Genomic DNA, 13,903 nt, shown 5'->3' on the forward strand with positions numbered 1-13,903 from the left:
TTAGAATGATTTTTATAGTAGGAGAATTTAAATTTTACACAAGTAAAAAAAAAACAGACAAAAACATAAAATGAAACACCTAAAGGCATAATGATAAAATTAGCCCTTAATATTTGTTTCTTTTGTCATTTTGGTCATAATTATTATTATTATTTTGACCATCAATCTTAAAAAGATGGAAAAGTTGATTGGACTGTAAACAACTTAATAACATTAATATGTCAACTTGAAGCGTGTGTACTTCCTAAAATTTCAAAAATAAAAAAGATCATAACAAATTTTAAAAATTATTCATGTCAAGTAATAAAATGCATGTAGATGATCACGTAGGTTACCACGTTAATGCTAATAAAATATAGGTTCGCTAAAGTGATAATTAAAAAAGAGTTAGGTTAAAGTGACAAAATTGGTAAAATTAAAGACTAAACTTGTCATTATGCCATATTAAAGCTATAAACGATAAAATAATAATTAAAAATCAAATGTAAAAGAAAAAAATCATAACTAATAGAACTGATAAAAGTAAATAAATTCTAAGAATATATATATTCTTTAAATGAAATTCAGATAATAATATATTTCAATTATTAGTATTAATGGATAATTAAAAAATAAAAAAAATAAAAAGCAAAGATGGAGATCGTTATTTATCGCAAATAATACAATACTGAAAGAAAAAAAAGAATTTGAAAGATAAAAATGAAAAAACTGCGACTCCCTCGCCTTTCTATCATCTTTTAATATAAAGAGCTGAACTCCGAATCAACGAGCGGAAAACCCAAACAAAGCCACCCTTCCGCTCCATCGCCATCACCCCCACCTCGCCTCGCCGCGCCACCTTCCACTTCTTAAGTTTCGATCTCTTCTGTTTTTTTTTTTTGAACTTTTTCTAAACTAAATACTGCTACTAATTAATTTTCGTTGTTCAAATTTTTTATATTATAATTAATTTGTCTCTCTTATTTCCTTTCCACTTCCTCTGTAAAACCCTAATTATCATTCGATCTCCTATTTCCTCCATTCTTTTTCATTCTTTTTATCATTTCTTTTCGAAACCCTAGATTTTGTTACAAGATCTGTTGTTAACTTTGCATTTTATTTTTAAGATTAAATTAAGAGGTTTACGAGGGTTTGTTTGATTGGGAAAAAAAGAAAAGAAAAGAAAAGAAAGGGTGATTTCGGGTCAAGGCTGGCTTGTTCTTGGCTCAAGTAAATGGCGGATCCGCCTGGACTCCGCCCCGATAGGATTGCTCATCGTTTCGAGGTCATTTCTTGTTCTGCTGCTACTATTAGTGTGGGATTGGATTCAATAGGCTTAAAAAGCAGTGACCGTTGTGAACTGTGACAAAGGAAGCCATAGAAGTCAAAGCATGCTGAGCGTGCTACGGGTGCACCTCCCTTCTGATATACCAATTGTTGGCTGCGAGCTCACGCCTTACTTGCTTTTACGCAGACCCGACAAGACCGTTACCACCGATGACGTGCCTGAGTCGGCCCCTCTTGATGGTCACTTCTTGAGGTACAAGTGGTAAGTGTTTTTAAATCCGTCAACAGGTTTCATTTAATCTTATATGAGTCTTTTTATGCCTGGTGAGTGTTTTAATTAAAAATTAAAGTTTCTTCCCCCGCCCCCCCCCTCCCCCCTTTCTAGTGGGTGGTAAGTGTTTGTATTACGAAACTTCTCTGCCTTTTTTATGTTTTTTATTAGTTCTTTTTTTTCGGTGTTTTGGTAGTCTTGTTTAGGTCAATTGGGTTGAACTAGTTTTTTGGTTAATATATATTTTATTGTTCTAAGTAAATACATTCTATGGAGCTTCTTTGGTGGGCGGTTAGAAATAATTACACGGAGGAATGTATGGAATTGAGGTTTATAAGTTGAGCCTTTCTGCTTGTTCGATTAGAGATACTGTGATTGCTTTTGACTTGATTGCAGTCTGTGTTTTGTTACTTTACGTGCTGGATTAATCTTTTAATTTGATGATTTGGTTTTTTAATTTTTGAAGCCTAAGAAGTAGTTTCTTGATTCCGATTCTGGCTTTAAGTTTCATGCCATTTGTTTGGTTTTACTTGGATTTAGTTTGCGCTGTTCACCTAACTGATGTCATCTTCTGTCTCTGCTTAAATTGGAATGACACTTTGCTCTTTTAGCTAGAATGTTCTGTCACTAATAATAATTGTTGTGGGTGTATTTATTATTGTGACGCCCTGGCATCTTTATCCCTGTGAAACTTGTTAGAATGTTTCAACTTAGATTGAGAAGTACGTCACATTAAATCTTGGTTATATGAACAAGGAATCGTGCAGTTAAAAGACTGGATGCATATTAATCAGCCAATGTAAACTGTTGAAAAGGTAGTAATGAGGCAATTAATATGTTCCTGCCTATTTCATGCTTTTCCTATTTGAACCAGATCGTGGGTAGAAGTAAGTCTGGTTACATTCTTAAAAGTATTAGAGATGCCTTGAAAGGTAATAGAAATTCGTGGTAGTTACCATATTTTTCATCACAAAAGTTCATATTTTTCATCACAAAAGTTCATAGAACTCTATCCTTGACATCAGTTGCATGTAGCAATTGGCAATATAAAGTTGAATTGACTGATTATTTTAGTCATTGGTTATTCTTTAGATCGTTTCGTAGCAAGACAAAAATATTTAACCCTTATGAGATATTATTTATGTCTGTTAATGGTTGAAGCATACTTTAGGTACCTTGTAGTTTTACTGAACTTTGAGATGAGGATGTTATGCATTCTTATTATAATTGCTGGATTGCTATTTGGGAAAGAGATTATCTTGCCTGTATCCTGTGCACCTATTATTGTGATTTAAGATCTTTTCATTTGATTATGCTGTCTTCTTCTGGGATCAAGTGAATACTCATATAGTAGGACAATTTTCCATTTATGTTACATGTCTAATACAAAATGTTACTTTCTTGGCTCTATTTCACAGGTATCGCATACAAAGTGATAGAAAAGTTGCTGTCTGTAGTGTCCATCCCTCTGAGCAAGCCACATTGCAGTGCCTAGGTTGTGTGAAGGCTAAAATACCTGTTGCTAAAAGTTACCATTGCTCTCCAAAGTGCTTCTCAGATGCATGGCAGCATCACCGTGTTCTGCATGACCATGCTGCTAGTTCTGTAAATGAAAATGGAAATGAGGAAGAAGAGATATTTGGCCGTTTCAATAGCACAGGGTCTGGAGTTGTTAATGCTACCTTAACTGGTTCAGCTTCAAGCGCTAGCTTGACAAATGGTTCTACATCTCTGTATCCTGCTGCAGTTACACAGAGGAGTGGTGGTGAAACCTGGTTTGAAGTTGGACGCTCTAAAACATATACACCCTCAGCAGATGATATTGGCCATGTTCTCAAGTTTGAGTGTGTTGTTGTTGATATGGAAACAAAACTACCTGTTGGACATCCCAATACTATTTTGACATCTCGTGTTATTCCTGCACCTTCCCCTATTCCTCGGCGCTTGATCCCAGTAAGCGGAACTGATATGATGGGGCAGCTTGATTCAGATGGCCGTATTTCATCTTCTGGAACTTTTACTGTTCTGTCTTACAACATATTGTCTGACACATATGCCAGCAGTGAGTTATACAGTTATTGTCCTTCATGGGCTCTTTCTTGGCCATACCGCAGACAGAATTTGTTGCGAGAAATTGTTGGTTATCGTGCAGACATTGTTTGTCTTCAAGAGGTAATACTTTCAGTTAGCATTTGATGAATGACGATGGCTGCCTTTTAGAAATTCCATTTTGATCTGAGAAATAGCTTTGAATTTTAGTGCATGATAAAAAATTGCTTCCATGTTTAATGTTTACTATTTTATTTTGGGTGGAGATGTAGATCTTTTGCACTTTTGTCAATCTTAGATTTGGGTTAATGCTAATCTGTATCCTTTGTTTTTTCTTTTAAATGCAAACTGTCTGTGTGTATGTCTATATATATATGCGCCTAAAAGGTTTTATTTGCCTCCATAATTTTTTGATCTAAGAGTGGAAGTAGTGAAGAGCGATGCTAATGAGGAAGTCAGTTTACTCTTCTTCCATCTTTGTTAATAAAGAATGGAGTTTCCTCAAAACAAAGAAGAGACCATAGTTGAATGAGAAATGATTTGGGAGGCCAGAATTTCTTTAGGTGGATTCAACTCATCATCAGCCAGAAATTATCTTCAGCCTTCAGTCATCTAGGTGAACAAAGCGTGTGCCTAATTACCAGCTGTTCTCATCTTTTCAGGTGCAAAATGACCATTTCGAGGAATTTTTCGCCCCTGAGCTGGACAAACATGGGTATCAAGCTTTATACAAGAGGAAGACAAATGAGGTTGCTTAAGAACTCCTTAGATACCCATCTCACTGGTTTAATGATATTACTCTTTTATGTATAATTTATGTTGTTTATGACACAGGTTTATGGTGGAAATATCCATACAATTGACGGCTGTGCTACTTTTTTCCGTAGAGATAGGTTTTCCCATGTCAAAAAATATGAGGTTCGGAAGTATTTCTAATGTGGTATATGGGATTCTATTTTGTTTTTCTTTGCTAAAGTAAATTATGTCTTTTGCAGGTTGAATTTAATAAGGCTGCTCAATCCTTGACTGAGGTTGCAGTTCAAACTACTCAGAAGAAAGCTGCTTTAAATCGTTTGGTTAAGGTAATAAATCTATTACAGCTAATTTTGATTTGTATCCATTCTCTAGCAGTACATATATGATCATATCATGTAAATTCTTCTTCATCTGCAGGATAATGTTGCCTTAATTGTGGTTCTGGAAGCAAAGTTTAGTAATCAGGGAGCTGACAATCCTGGGAAGCGACAGCTTCTTTGTGTGGTATGAATTGTTCTTTTTATTCTTCTATGCTGTCTGGTCTTCTCTATTATATGTTCTCTAGTTCTCATTATTTTACTTCAATGCGTTATTTATGGTCAAAACATGATATCATATTAGGGTTTTCTTATTGGGCTGTTGGCAAGTTGAACATGCTTTGATCTTGCTGCAGCTGTTCTGCCCTGAAATAAATAAATAAAGGATAGTTTGGGAGTATCTTTAGCCTTATAGGCTTGAGTTCAACTAATGGGCTATGTTACCTGAGTTTTGTCCTATATAATCTAAGACTGAAACTTAAAAAGGCAAGTTTTGCACAGCTTGTTGAATTTGTTGCAAGAGGATTTGAAGAGTAACTTTTTCTTGGTCTGCCTAGCTTTACTTAAAGTAGTGTATTTCTAGTTTCGTAGCCATGGATGTGTGTAATTTGTTGCTTTCTATAGGCAGGTTGCTTTCTCTAGATCCATATACAGGTGTGAACCGTTCTGCAGGCGGCAGGCAGGTTGTGATGGAGAAAGCTGGTGTAATGTACCCAAAATGGTTAATGAGTGTACCTATATTTGTATAACGGGATTTTGATCTTTTAGGTTGGCCAGCTAAAAAGTTTGCTTGTGAACAACACATTCCAACAATTAGAAGCTATGTTGCTCCAACTCTTCATTTTTGTTAATGTACATGTGTCTGGCACATAGATATGGGGATATGACCTCTAAGGATCTTCCAAATACATGGACAAACTTAGAAAAATCTGACTATACATGTGTCAAACACATATCATCCAACACTCTCAACCAAGTTCAAGTAACATAGATAAGAAGCATCAAAATCCCACTAAACTTCTGCATATTTGATTTTGACTAACCAAATGCCAATTTGGATTAGATTGGCTGGTTACTATGTGCTCTCTCTTTATTCTGTTTTGGTTCTTTTACTCTCTCTGCCTACTCCTTTCCATTTTTATTTTCTCAAAGATGGAACAGAAATGTTAATCATACTCATCTCTTCTAGAAGTTTGGCTATTCTTTATATTCATGAAACTTGACTTATCTAAAGACAGCTTAGTTGTTCATTTATATTCTTTGCAACTCTTCTGTAGTTTCTAGTCTACAAGCATCATGTAATTGTTTCCTATCATTCCTGGTTCTGGAGTGCAGGCAAATACACATGTAAATGTTCCACCAGAGTTAAAGGATGTCAAAATCTGGCAGGTTTTAGTTTTTCTTTAATTTCTTTCTTTACTTATACATAATTGTATCTGTATTTCAAAATAATCGTTTATTTTGTGTTCTCTCTGTAATGTTGTAGGTGCATACCCTCTTGAAGGGATTGGAGAAAATAGCTGCAAGTGCAGACATTCCAATGTTGGTGTGTGGGGATTTTAATTCAGTTCCTGGGAGGTAATACTGTTATCCTTTACATTATATTAGATTATGTAGTGCTTTAAGACCATTTTGTTGCATTAGACTTTTTCCAAGTTATGCGTATTGTTGTATTTTTCATAGTGCTCCCCATTTACTTCTTGCTATGGGAAAGGTAGATCCACTGCATCCAGAATTATTGGTAGATCCTCTTGCGATTTTGCGTCCTCACAGCAAGTTGACTCATCAGTTGCCACTGGTAAACTCTCTTTAGTTCTTCAATAGGTAGCTTATGTTTTTTTTTTTAAATCCTATTACTTTAATCACAGCTTGTATTTGACAAAATTTGTTTCTTTGAATAGGTTAGTGCCTACTCACCCTTTGCGAGAGGTGTTGGTCTTGGTTTGGAACATCAGAGAAGAAAAATGGACATCACAACTAATGAACCTTTATTCACAAATTGCACAAGAGATTTTATTGGCACCCTGGATTACATATTCTACACCGGTGTGTTGTTCTTTCAAAACACTTGGATGATTGGATTGGATAGTGCATATACAAATTATAATTTATCTTGAATGCCGTGACTTGAGATTCTTGTGTACTTAGATGTATTTTAGGTTGATGCAGATGCTTATGAGTATTTTGTTTTGTACTTTCAGCGGATTCTTTAACAGTGGAGGCATTATTGGAACTCTTGGATGAGGATAGCTTGAGGAAAGACACTGCCCTTCCTTCTCCAGAGTGGTCCTCTGATCATATAGCACTGTTAGCTGAATTCCGGTTCCAGACAAGGCCTAGACGTTAACACTTTTAAGGTATGTTGTAATGCACCCTCAGTATATGCAAGAGTCTCGGTATGTATCTGTGCTGGGTTTAGTTGTATATGTAAAATAACAAGCGGCTACCTGTTGTTTAGGTCATGAAGATGGCCAAGAAAATGACTCTTGAGAAGCCGATGGATGCAGATAAAAGGTATTTGTAAGAATGATAGATCAAGCTCCCTGTGTTTTTGAGGTAAATTCTCTTTGATTGAGGGATCTTTGCTTTGATCTATCTGCTTTGTAATATGTCAACACCTTTGTTCCATAGAAAAATGATTACTTTTTTTTTTGGCAAATAGAAGTGTCCACCGGCTCAATATAATTTTAGTGAATTGTCCTTTGTACCTTAAAATTTCTTCTGCAAAGGAAGTGGTGGTTTAATTAGTGGCATGGCATGCCTTGCCTTCCCATCTTATCTTTAAAGCTTCATTTCGTTTTGCCTTCCCAAGAATAAAATATAATAAAATCAATTTCTTTTCTTATTCTTCTCGCCTGCAACTAAAATCTTCTTGTTTGCATCATTAAAACCAAATTCACTCATTATCAAGTTGATCTTCACCAAGCAATCTATCTGAGTATTTTAATATTGGATTTCAATGGTTTATGAATTTGGATAAATTGTTAAATAAAATCTTTCTGGTAAAATATTGTTTGTTGATTTTTCTCTTTACCTTATTCTCCTTTTATAATCTATTTGTCATTTCTTTTTTGGTTCCAAATTCCAACTTGTGTCCTTGGGATATTTTTCATATGTTAATCATAATGTAGATACATTGGTTTAGTTTGATTGATTTGTTCAACAAAGAACTGGACCTTCGTGATTGTTGAGATAGTTGACGAAACTTTACAATGCAATAAGGTTAAGAAGAATTCAACATTCACATGTGTCTAATTAATTAAATATAACTTTTACAAAGATAAATAATAAGAAATGAAGTGAAGAAAACCCAAGTGGTTATATTAATATATGTTGTATATTTCGGCATTATAATCGCGTTATACTAATTTATTTATTTTAGATAAAAGTAATGGTATTTTCTAGGGAAAGAAATAACAAGCTCCTCCTAGATTTAAAAAACCAAAAAGGAAACACAATAGTATGCTCTTTTTGAGCAAAAGGATAGCTATTCTCAAGTTTTTAAGAAAAATAACAATTTTAAAAGAAATCAAATTTTAAGGAAACACAATATCGTGTTACTCCCTCTTTTTTCGGAGAAACGTAATAGTTTTTTGGGATAAAGGACGATGACATGACAAACATATGTTTTCTTTTCCCTTTTTAGAATTACAAAATCATAAATTCATAACTATTCTATCTTTTTTTTTCCTCTATTCCAGCAGAATTCTCATGCAGTAAAAAAGGTAGATAGTTGGTTTCGCAATAACAAATGTTAATCGAAAGATAACTTTGGTTCTTCATAACAATCATTGTTTAAAAATAGTTATATTCAAGGGTGACGCTAAAAAATCTTTTTAGGAGGCTGAAATTAAATTGTCATTTTATGATAGTAAAATATAAATTTTAAAATATTAAATTAAAATTTTATCATGGGTCAAAGTGTAATTTTACTTTACTAATTTAAATTTTAAAAGTTTTAGGGGTTCCTTAGATTCGCCCATCGTTATGTTTCAAATTAGAACTTTATTTTATAAAAGTTGTAATTAAGGGTAATTACCATTTAAAACAATTTATGTTCAAAACAACTCTTGCTTATAATAATTACATTTTGAGAGCAATAATATTCAAAACTTGTATTTGAAATAATATTATTAAAAAATAATTATTGTTTAGAATAATTTTTGTTCGAAACAACAAAATTATGTTGGGAACAACTCTTGTGAGGGGACTTGCAGCATTAAACTCTCAACCTTTTCATTTGCTCAACCTTAACCTCTTTATAGTGAAAAATTCATCTCAACACTCTTATTTTTCATTTAGCTTTGTAATTAATATACCTATCACAACTTCTAAGGAACTTTTACCCCTTTCGGCGATTTTCTTGACTTTTAGACTCTCTAATCTCTTTGTACTGCTATTAACTCCTTAACTTTGTAACTATTATTCTTAAAACTAATAAATAGGAGTCTATCACAACTTGTGTGTGGGCTTTTGGCGTTTCGACAAATTTCTTCGACTTCTAAACTCTCTCTAAAAGCTCTTTCAACCTTTTCATTTGCCTTTTTTCACCTTTACTGTCACACTCAATGTTAAAAGGTTTGCTCCAATCTTTCTCTCCGTTTCTCTTTGTACATTTTATTTCACTTGTTAGCTACACTTTTTCTCCTCACCAAAAAACCTTCTAGATTTGGAACATTATGGAGCTAAGCCTAGGAAGATTGGCAGGAGCATTCCTTGATTACAATTTACAACACTCCATGCTGAGAAGGTTGTAGAGTTAACCTTAAAAACGACATTCCATGTTGGGAAGACTGTGGAGTTAAGCCTAAGAAAATCTGTAAGATTCTTAGGTTTGCTTCACCTTTAAGATGTTTTGGAGATTATGACTTAAAAGCTCAATTATAGATACTGTTTACAAGTCCTCTTCTTAACCACTCTCTAGAATGCAAGTGCTTCTTCTCCCTCTCCCTGCCGAACAAAGAGTGCACTTGCACTTAAGTGTACAAATAGCACTCCCCCTTACCAAAATATGTTACGAAAGAAATGCCATATTTTATACAAGATGAGAAATAAGTTAGTTGACAAGAATGTATTACTAGTGGTGGGTAATGAGAGTGAAGTAAATCATAACATGTTGGCAATAATAAGTAATAGTGAGTATAATATAATGAGGACTATATGTAAGTTACAGGCACATGACATATTTTGGGAAGGGAGTGCACTGTTTGTTCAAGCTGCTGCAGCTTTAAGGAAGAAGGACCCGTTAATGCAGTGTGGAAGATTGGAACTAATAATCATTTCGATTCAATGTATCTCTAACATGTATAAATGCTGCATTTCAAGGAAAAAGGGAGATATTAACAGAAATAACTCAGAATTAAAAGGAAACCCAGTTGCCCAATCATCACCGACAAAATTCTTTCCAGTTAGCTTCTATTTTTAAACATAAAACTACAGATGAAGAAAGATCCATGAATTGCCCATTCCACCATGACCTTACTGCTTTCAAGTGTTTTCCAATTCTGACAATGTTTGTTAAGTTCCAAAATGGTTTAATTTTCCCTAAGTACATGTATCCATAAACTAATCTAAGGCCTCACTCAAAAAATTATATATTCCACCAGTTCATGAGCTATATCAAGCATATCTCTGATGTGGGAATAAAATGTTAGAAAGAGACATTTCCCATCACAATCTGACAGTTTATGTCTTATGATGTTGGTGTTATTTTCTCTTTTATGTAATAATGGTGTTGAAAGTGTTGTGTTGAGCGATCAAAAGAAAAAAAGCCAAGGAACAAAAAAGAGAAAGATTGCAGCAACAAAATATTCAGTCCCAATCAATACAAGAATGAAATATTACGTATCTCATGGTTTGGTTATAAGTTATTATCCCAGAAAACCAAAATAAAATAAAATGAAATAAAATAAAAGCAGTGGCTGATGGATGCCTGGACTTCCCCATGTATGCCACCGAGATTCCTCCTTGCTTCTTCTTACATCATCTCCATGCCTTACATTTTTCAACTCTTGAAGCACACCCCAAGTTTATAAAGATATAGGAAAGTTCAGGATGTTTCAAACAAGACATCCCTATATAACTACTGTTTTAGTCAACCTAATGTTGTACTTGGTAATAATTATTATAAAAACTTGTCTGATATGATATATCTTCCCAATTAATTACACAGATCTGGCAATCCTTTTGGAATGGAGCATTCACCAAAATATCTGGTAAGGAACTGCAGTTAATCAGTACATATTCATGAGGAAACAAGAAAAAGAGGAGCCAAAACAATAGTTTTGTTCCAAGTTCAAGTCACGTTCGTGTAAAAATATATTGGAAATGTATACTTATTTTAATTTTCCGAATTAAGAATGCCTGGCGAAAACATACGGGAAAGAATAATCCATTAAATGGATTATATATTGGGATATTTTCAGAAGTTCTCTCAAACCATTTATACAGTAAGCCACAGAATTTATTATATATGATATTATAAAGTCACATCAAATCAAATCAAGGGCAGTGTTCTTGATTTCAGTGCGAAAGAGAGAGAAGAAGACAAGCAATTCACTGTAACAAAAATATGAAAGGGAACGGCAGAAGTGAGCAGTTGGAGGCGGGGCCTTCCTTTCTCTGCTATAAATGGTTGCCTTTTGCAGCAAACATTTAATGACATGTTTTGCTGTTTGTTTCATGCATGTACAACTCATAACTTTGCCGTAATTTGAGGGTGAAACTGTGGAGTTCTTCATCAAAATCCAGCCCCTGTTGATGCGAAACTGAGGTCTCAACTGTCTTTGAAACTTTGGGTCAAAGGGTTTGTAAATTTCTCTATTTTGAGCGGCTTCGTTCATATAGATTTGACATTTCATTGAAAGAAATTGTAAAAGAACGAAAAAGTGAGAAAGTAAAACACAATGTATGAATTTTATTGAGTAATGATTCAAACTTATCTTGACTTTTTATCCACTAAATGTTTATTAATAGATAATGTGCTTCGTTAAACTTTAAAATGATACAAAAAAGACTTGTGCATCAATGGCTTGTTATTTTATTCAAATCAAATCATTAATAGCTTGTTAAATATTTGTTGGGAAAACTATCAAATCAAAATACAAATAACATCATAATTGAATCTTCAAATAATGAAGCAGATCTAGTAGGATGGATTTCGTGATTTTCATTAATACCTTGTTATCTTATTCATCCACATGTAAACATTTGAAACATGGAAAGTTAAAAAAAGTTCTCTAGCAATTCTATTAATAATATTGTTATCACATAATTGAGAATTTATCTTAAATACTACAAAGTTATACTCACTTATAAATTTAAAATATTGTAACTTCATCGCATCCAATCATATCAAGCTTTAGATGAATTTATCATATTCTGCGGTTATACCTTTCTCTTAAATTAATATACAATTCAAGTGAATCTTTCTCTATCCCTTTCGAAATAAAAATAGGTATCTAAGTATCATGCATAATTTAATAACTTTATCTTTCTCTATCAAAAGATGTAGATATTTATAGCAAGAGTGATTCATACTAAATATAATTTTCTTTATTCACAATTCCAATATGAGATCAATTCTTGAGAATATCTTTTAACATTAACCATCACGAATTTTATTTTTTAGATATTAATATATTAGCTCTTCGGAGCTATCAACTAATTTTATACAACCAAAGATTGCAATAATATTGATTTGTTTTAATACCGAATAAGATAGTATTCATTGTTGCATTGTCAACGAGGCGTATTATATATTCTTTAAAGAATATTAATAGAAACAAAATGCTTGGGCATATAGCATGTCTGCGACCAATGATCTTTCATGCCCCATTGTTAAGATAAGTTATATCTACCTTTTGAAGAGTTATCTTAATAACTTTTGAAAGTATTACATTATTTAAGAGAAACTTATTTCCCTAGATATTCGAGTGTCATTAATTTCATCAAGTATAAAAATCACTAAAAATAAATAAATAGCAACGACAAGTGCCATTCTAAATCTTTATTATTCTTTTCTCTAAACCGTCAAAGTAGTTATTATTCCATGGTAGTTTTTTAATTGCTTTTAGTAACTTCGATATCTATACGATGTAAAAATAGATATGAAAAATTAATGTGACTAAATGGTTGAAGCCTTATACTTAATTAAATTTTCCTCAAAATAGTATGGAAATAAAAGAAATTAATCAAAATAGTCATAACTAATAACGAATCAAAACATGATAAAATAGCGGAGAGGGATTTTGTGTCAAGTCGTAATTTAATTACTCCACTATTCCGCCCTTAAATTTTGTTCCTTTTATATTTTCTCGTCTCTTTCCTTGTGCTACTCTTCTTAACCACCGCACTCCAACAGCCATGCAATGCTCCTTTCCTTTTTCTTTCAATCCAACCATATTCAGATCTTGAAACCCACTTGCAAATCACAAAAATAACAAGTCAGTTTTGAACTTATCTGCACTCTATCTACCACATCCGTCGTTCAATCGTCTTGGGTATGGGATATATGGCTCTTCTTGGCCGAATAGAATCCCAAAGCTCCAAGCCCGAACTCAAACAGAGATAAATCCCCTTCTCTTTCTTTTTCAATTTCTTTTTTGAATACTAGCTTTTCTCTTTTCTGTTTGCAGGCTCAATTTAGCTTCTTCGAAACAACTTTTTTTGTAATTGTGTTGGTTGTACTTATTGATTGGGTTTTTTGCTGTTGTGTTGGCATGATGTTTATAGGGAGTTGGTGTTGGTAGTGTTAATTGATCGGATCTTACAGGGAGTAAATTCAAACATGCTGTTTACACTATGCAAATGGATTAAGCAGTGAAAAAAAATCATTAATTTATGGCAATTCAACCTCCTTCCATTACATACAAAATGTGCCTTCTAATACTAATTTTAAATAAGAACCTATTTTAAAAACATAAACCTCAACTCGTACCAATAGCAAATATGCAAGAGGCCTTCAAGAAAAAAAAAGAAGAGAGCATATATATAAGAAAAATAAGCAATCCAAAGAGATCAAGCTTACTCTGGAAACAGATGGTGTATGTAACACCCCTAACCCTTATCCGTCACCGGAAACAAGGTTACGGAGCATTACCGGACTTTTCAAATCAAATACGGACATTATATTTTATTTAACATACATGTCATAAATCAATCATATTGTCCCTTATATGGGCCTTCGAGGCTCAAAAGATATGTTAGAAACAAATCGGGACTAGACGGGTACTCAAACAAATTT

General features: G+C 33.4%; 1 protein-coding gene across 1 annotated transcript; it reads left to right on the forward strand.

Annotated features, from left to right (window-relative positions):
* The first annotated feature begins 687 nt into the window (after positions 1-687).
* On the forward strand, positions 688-7,504 carry LOC105799566 (carbon catabolite repressor protein 4 homolog 1). Its single transcript, XM_012630200.2, has 12 exons — positions 688-1,528; positions 2,956-3,709; positions 4,249-4,335; positions 4,421-4,504; positions 4,582-4,668; positions 4,760-4,846; positions 5,995-6,048; positions 6,146-6,237; positions 6,343-6,457; positions 6,561-6,705; positions 6,861-7,016; positions 7,118-7,504. Exons 1-11 carry the CDS (start codon positions 1,371-1,373, stop codon positions 7,004-7,006), a joined length of 1,809 nt encoding a protein of 602 aa, XP_012485654.1. The 5' UTR covers positions 688-1,370; the 3' UTR covers positions 7,007-7,016; positions 7,118-7,504.
* The last annotated feature ends 6,399 nt before the right edge of the window (positions 7,505-13,903 follow it).

Source organism: Gossypium raimondii, chromosome 9, assembly GCF_025698545.1.
Source record: "Gossypium raimondii isolate GPD5lz chromosome 9, ASM2569854v1, whole genome shotgun sequence".
In the NCBI taxonomy this organism is placed as follows: Eukaryota; Viridiplantae; Streptophyta; class Magnoliopsida; order Malvales; family Malvaceae; genus Gossypium; species Gossypium raimondii.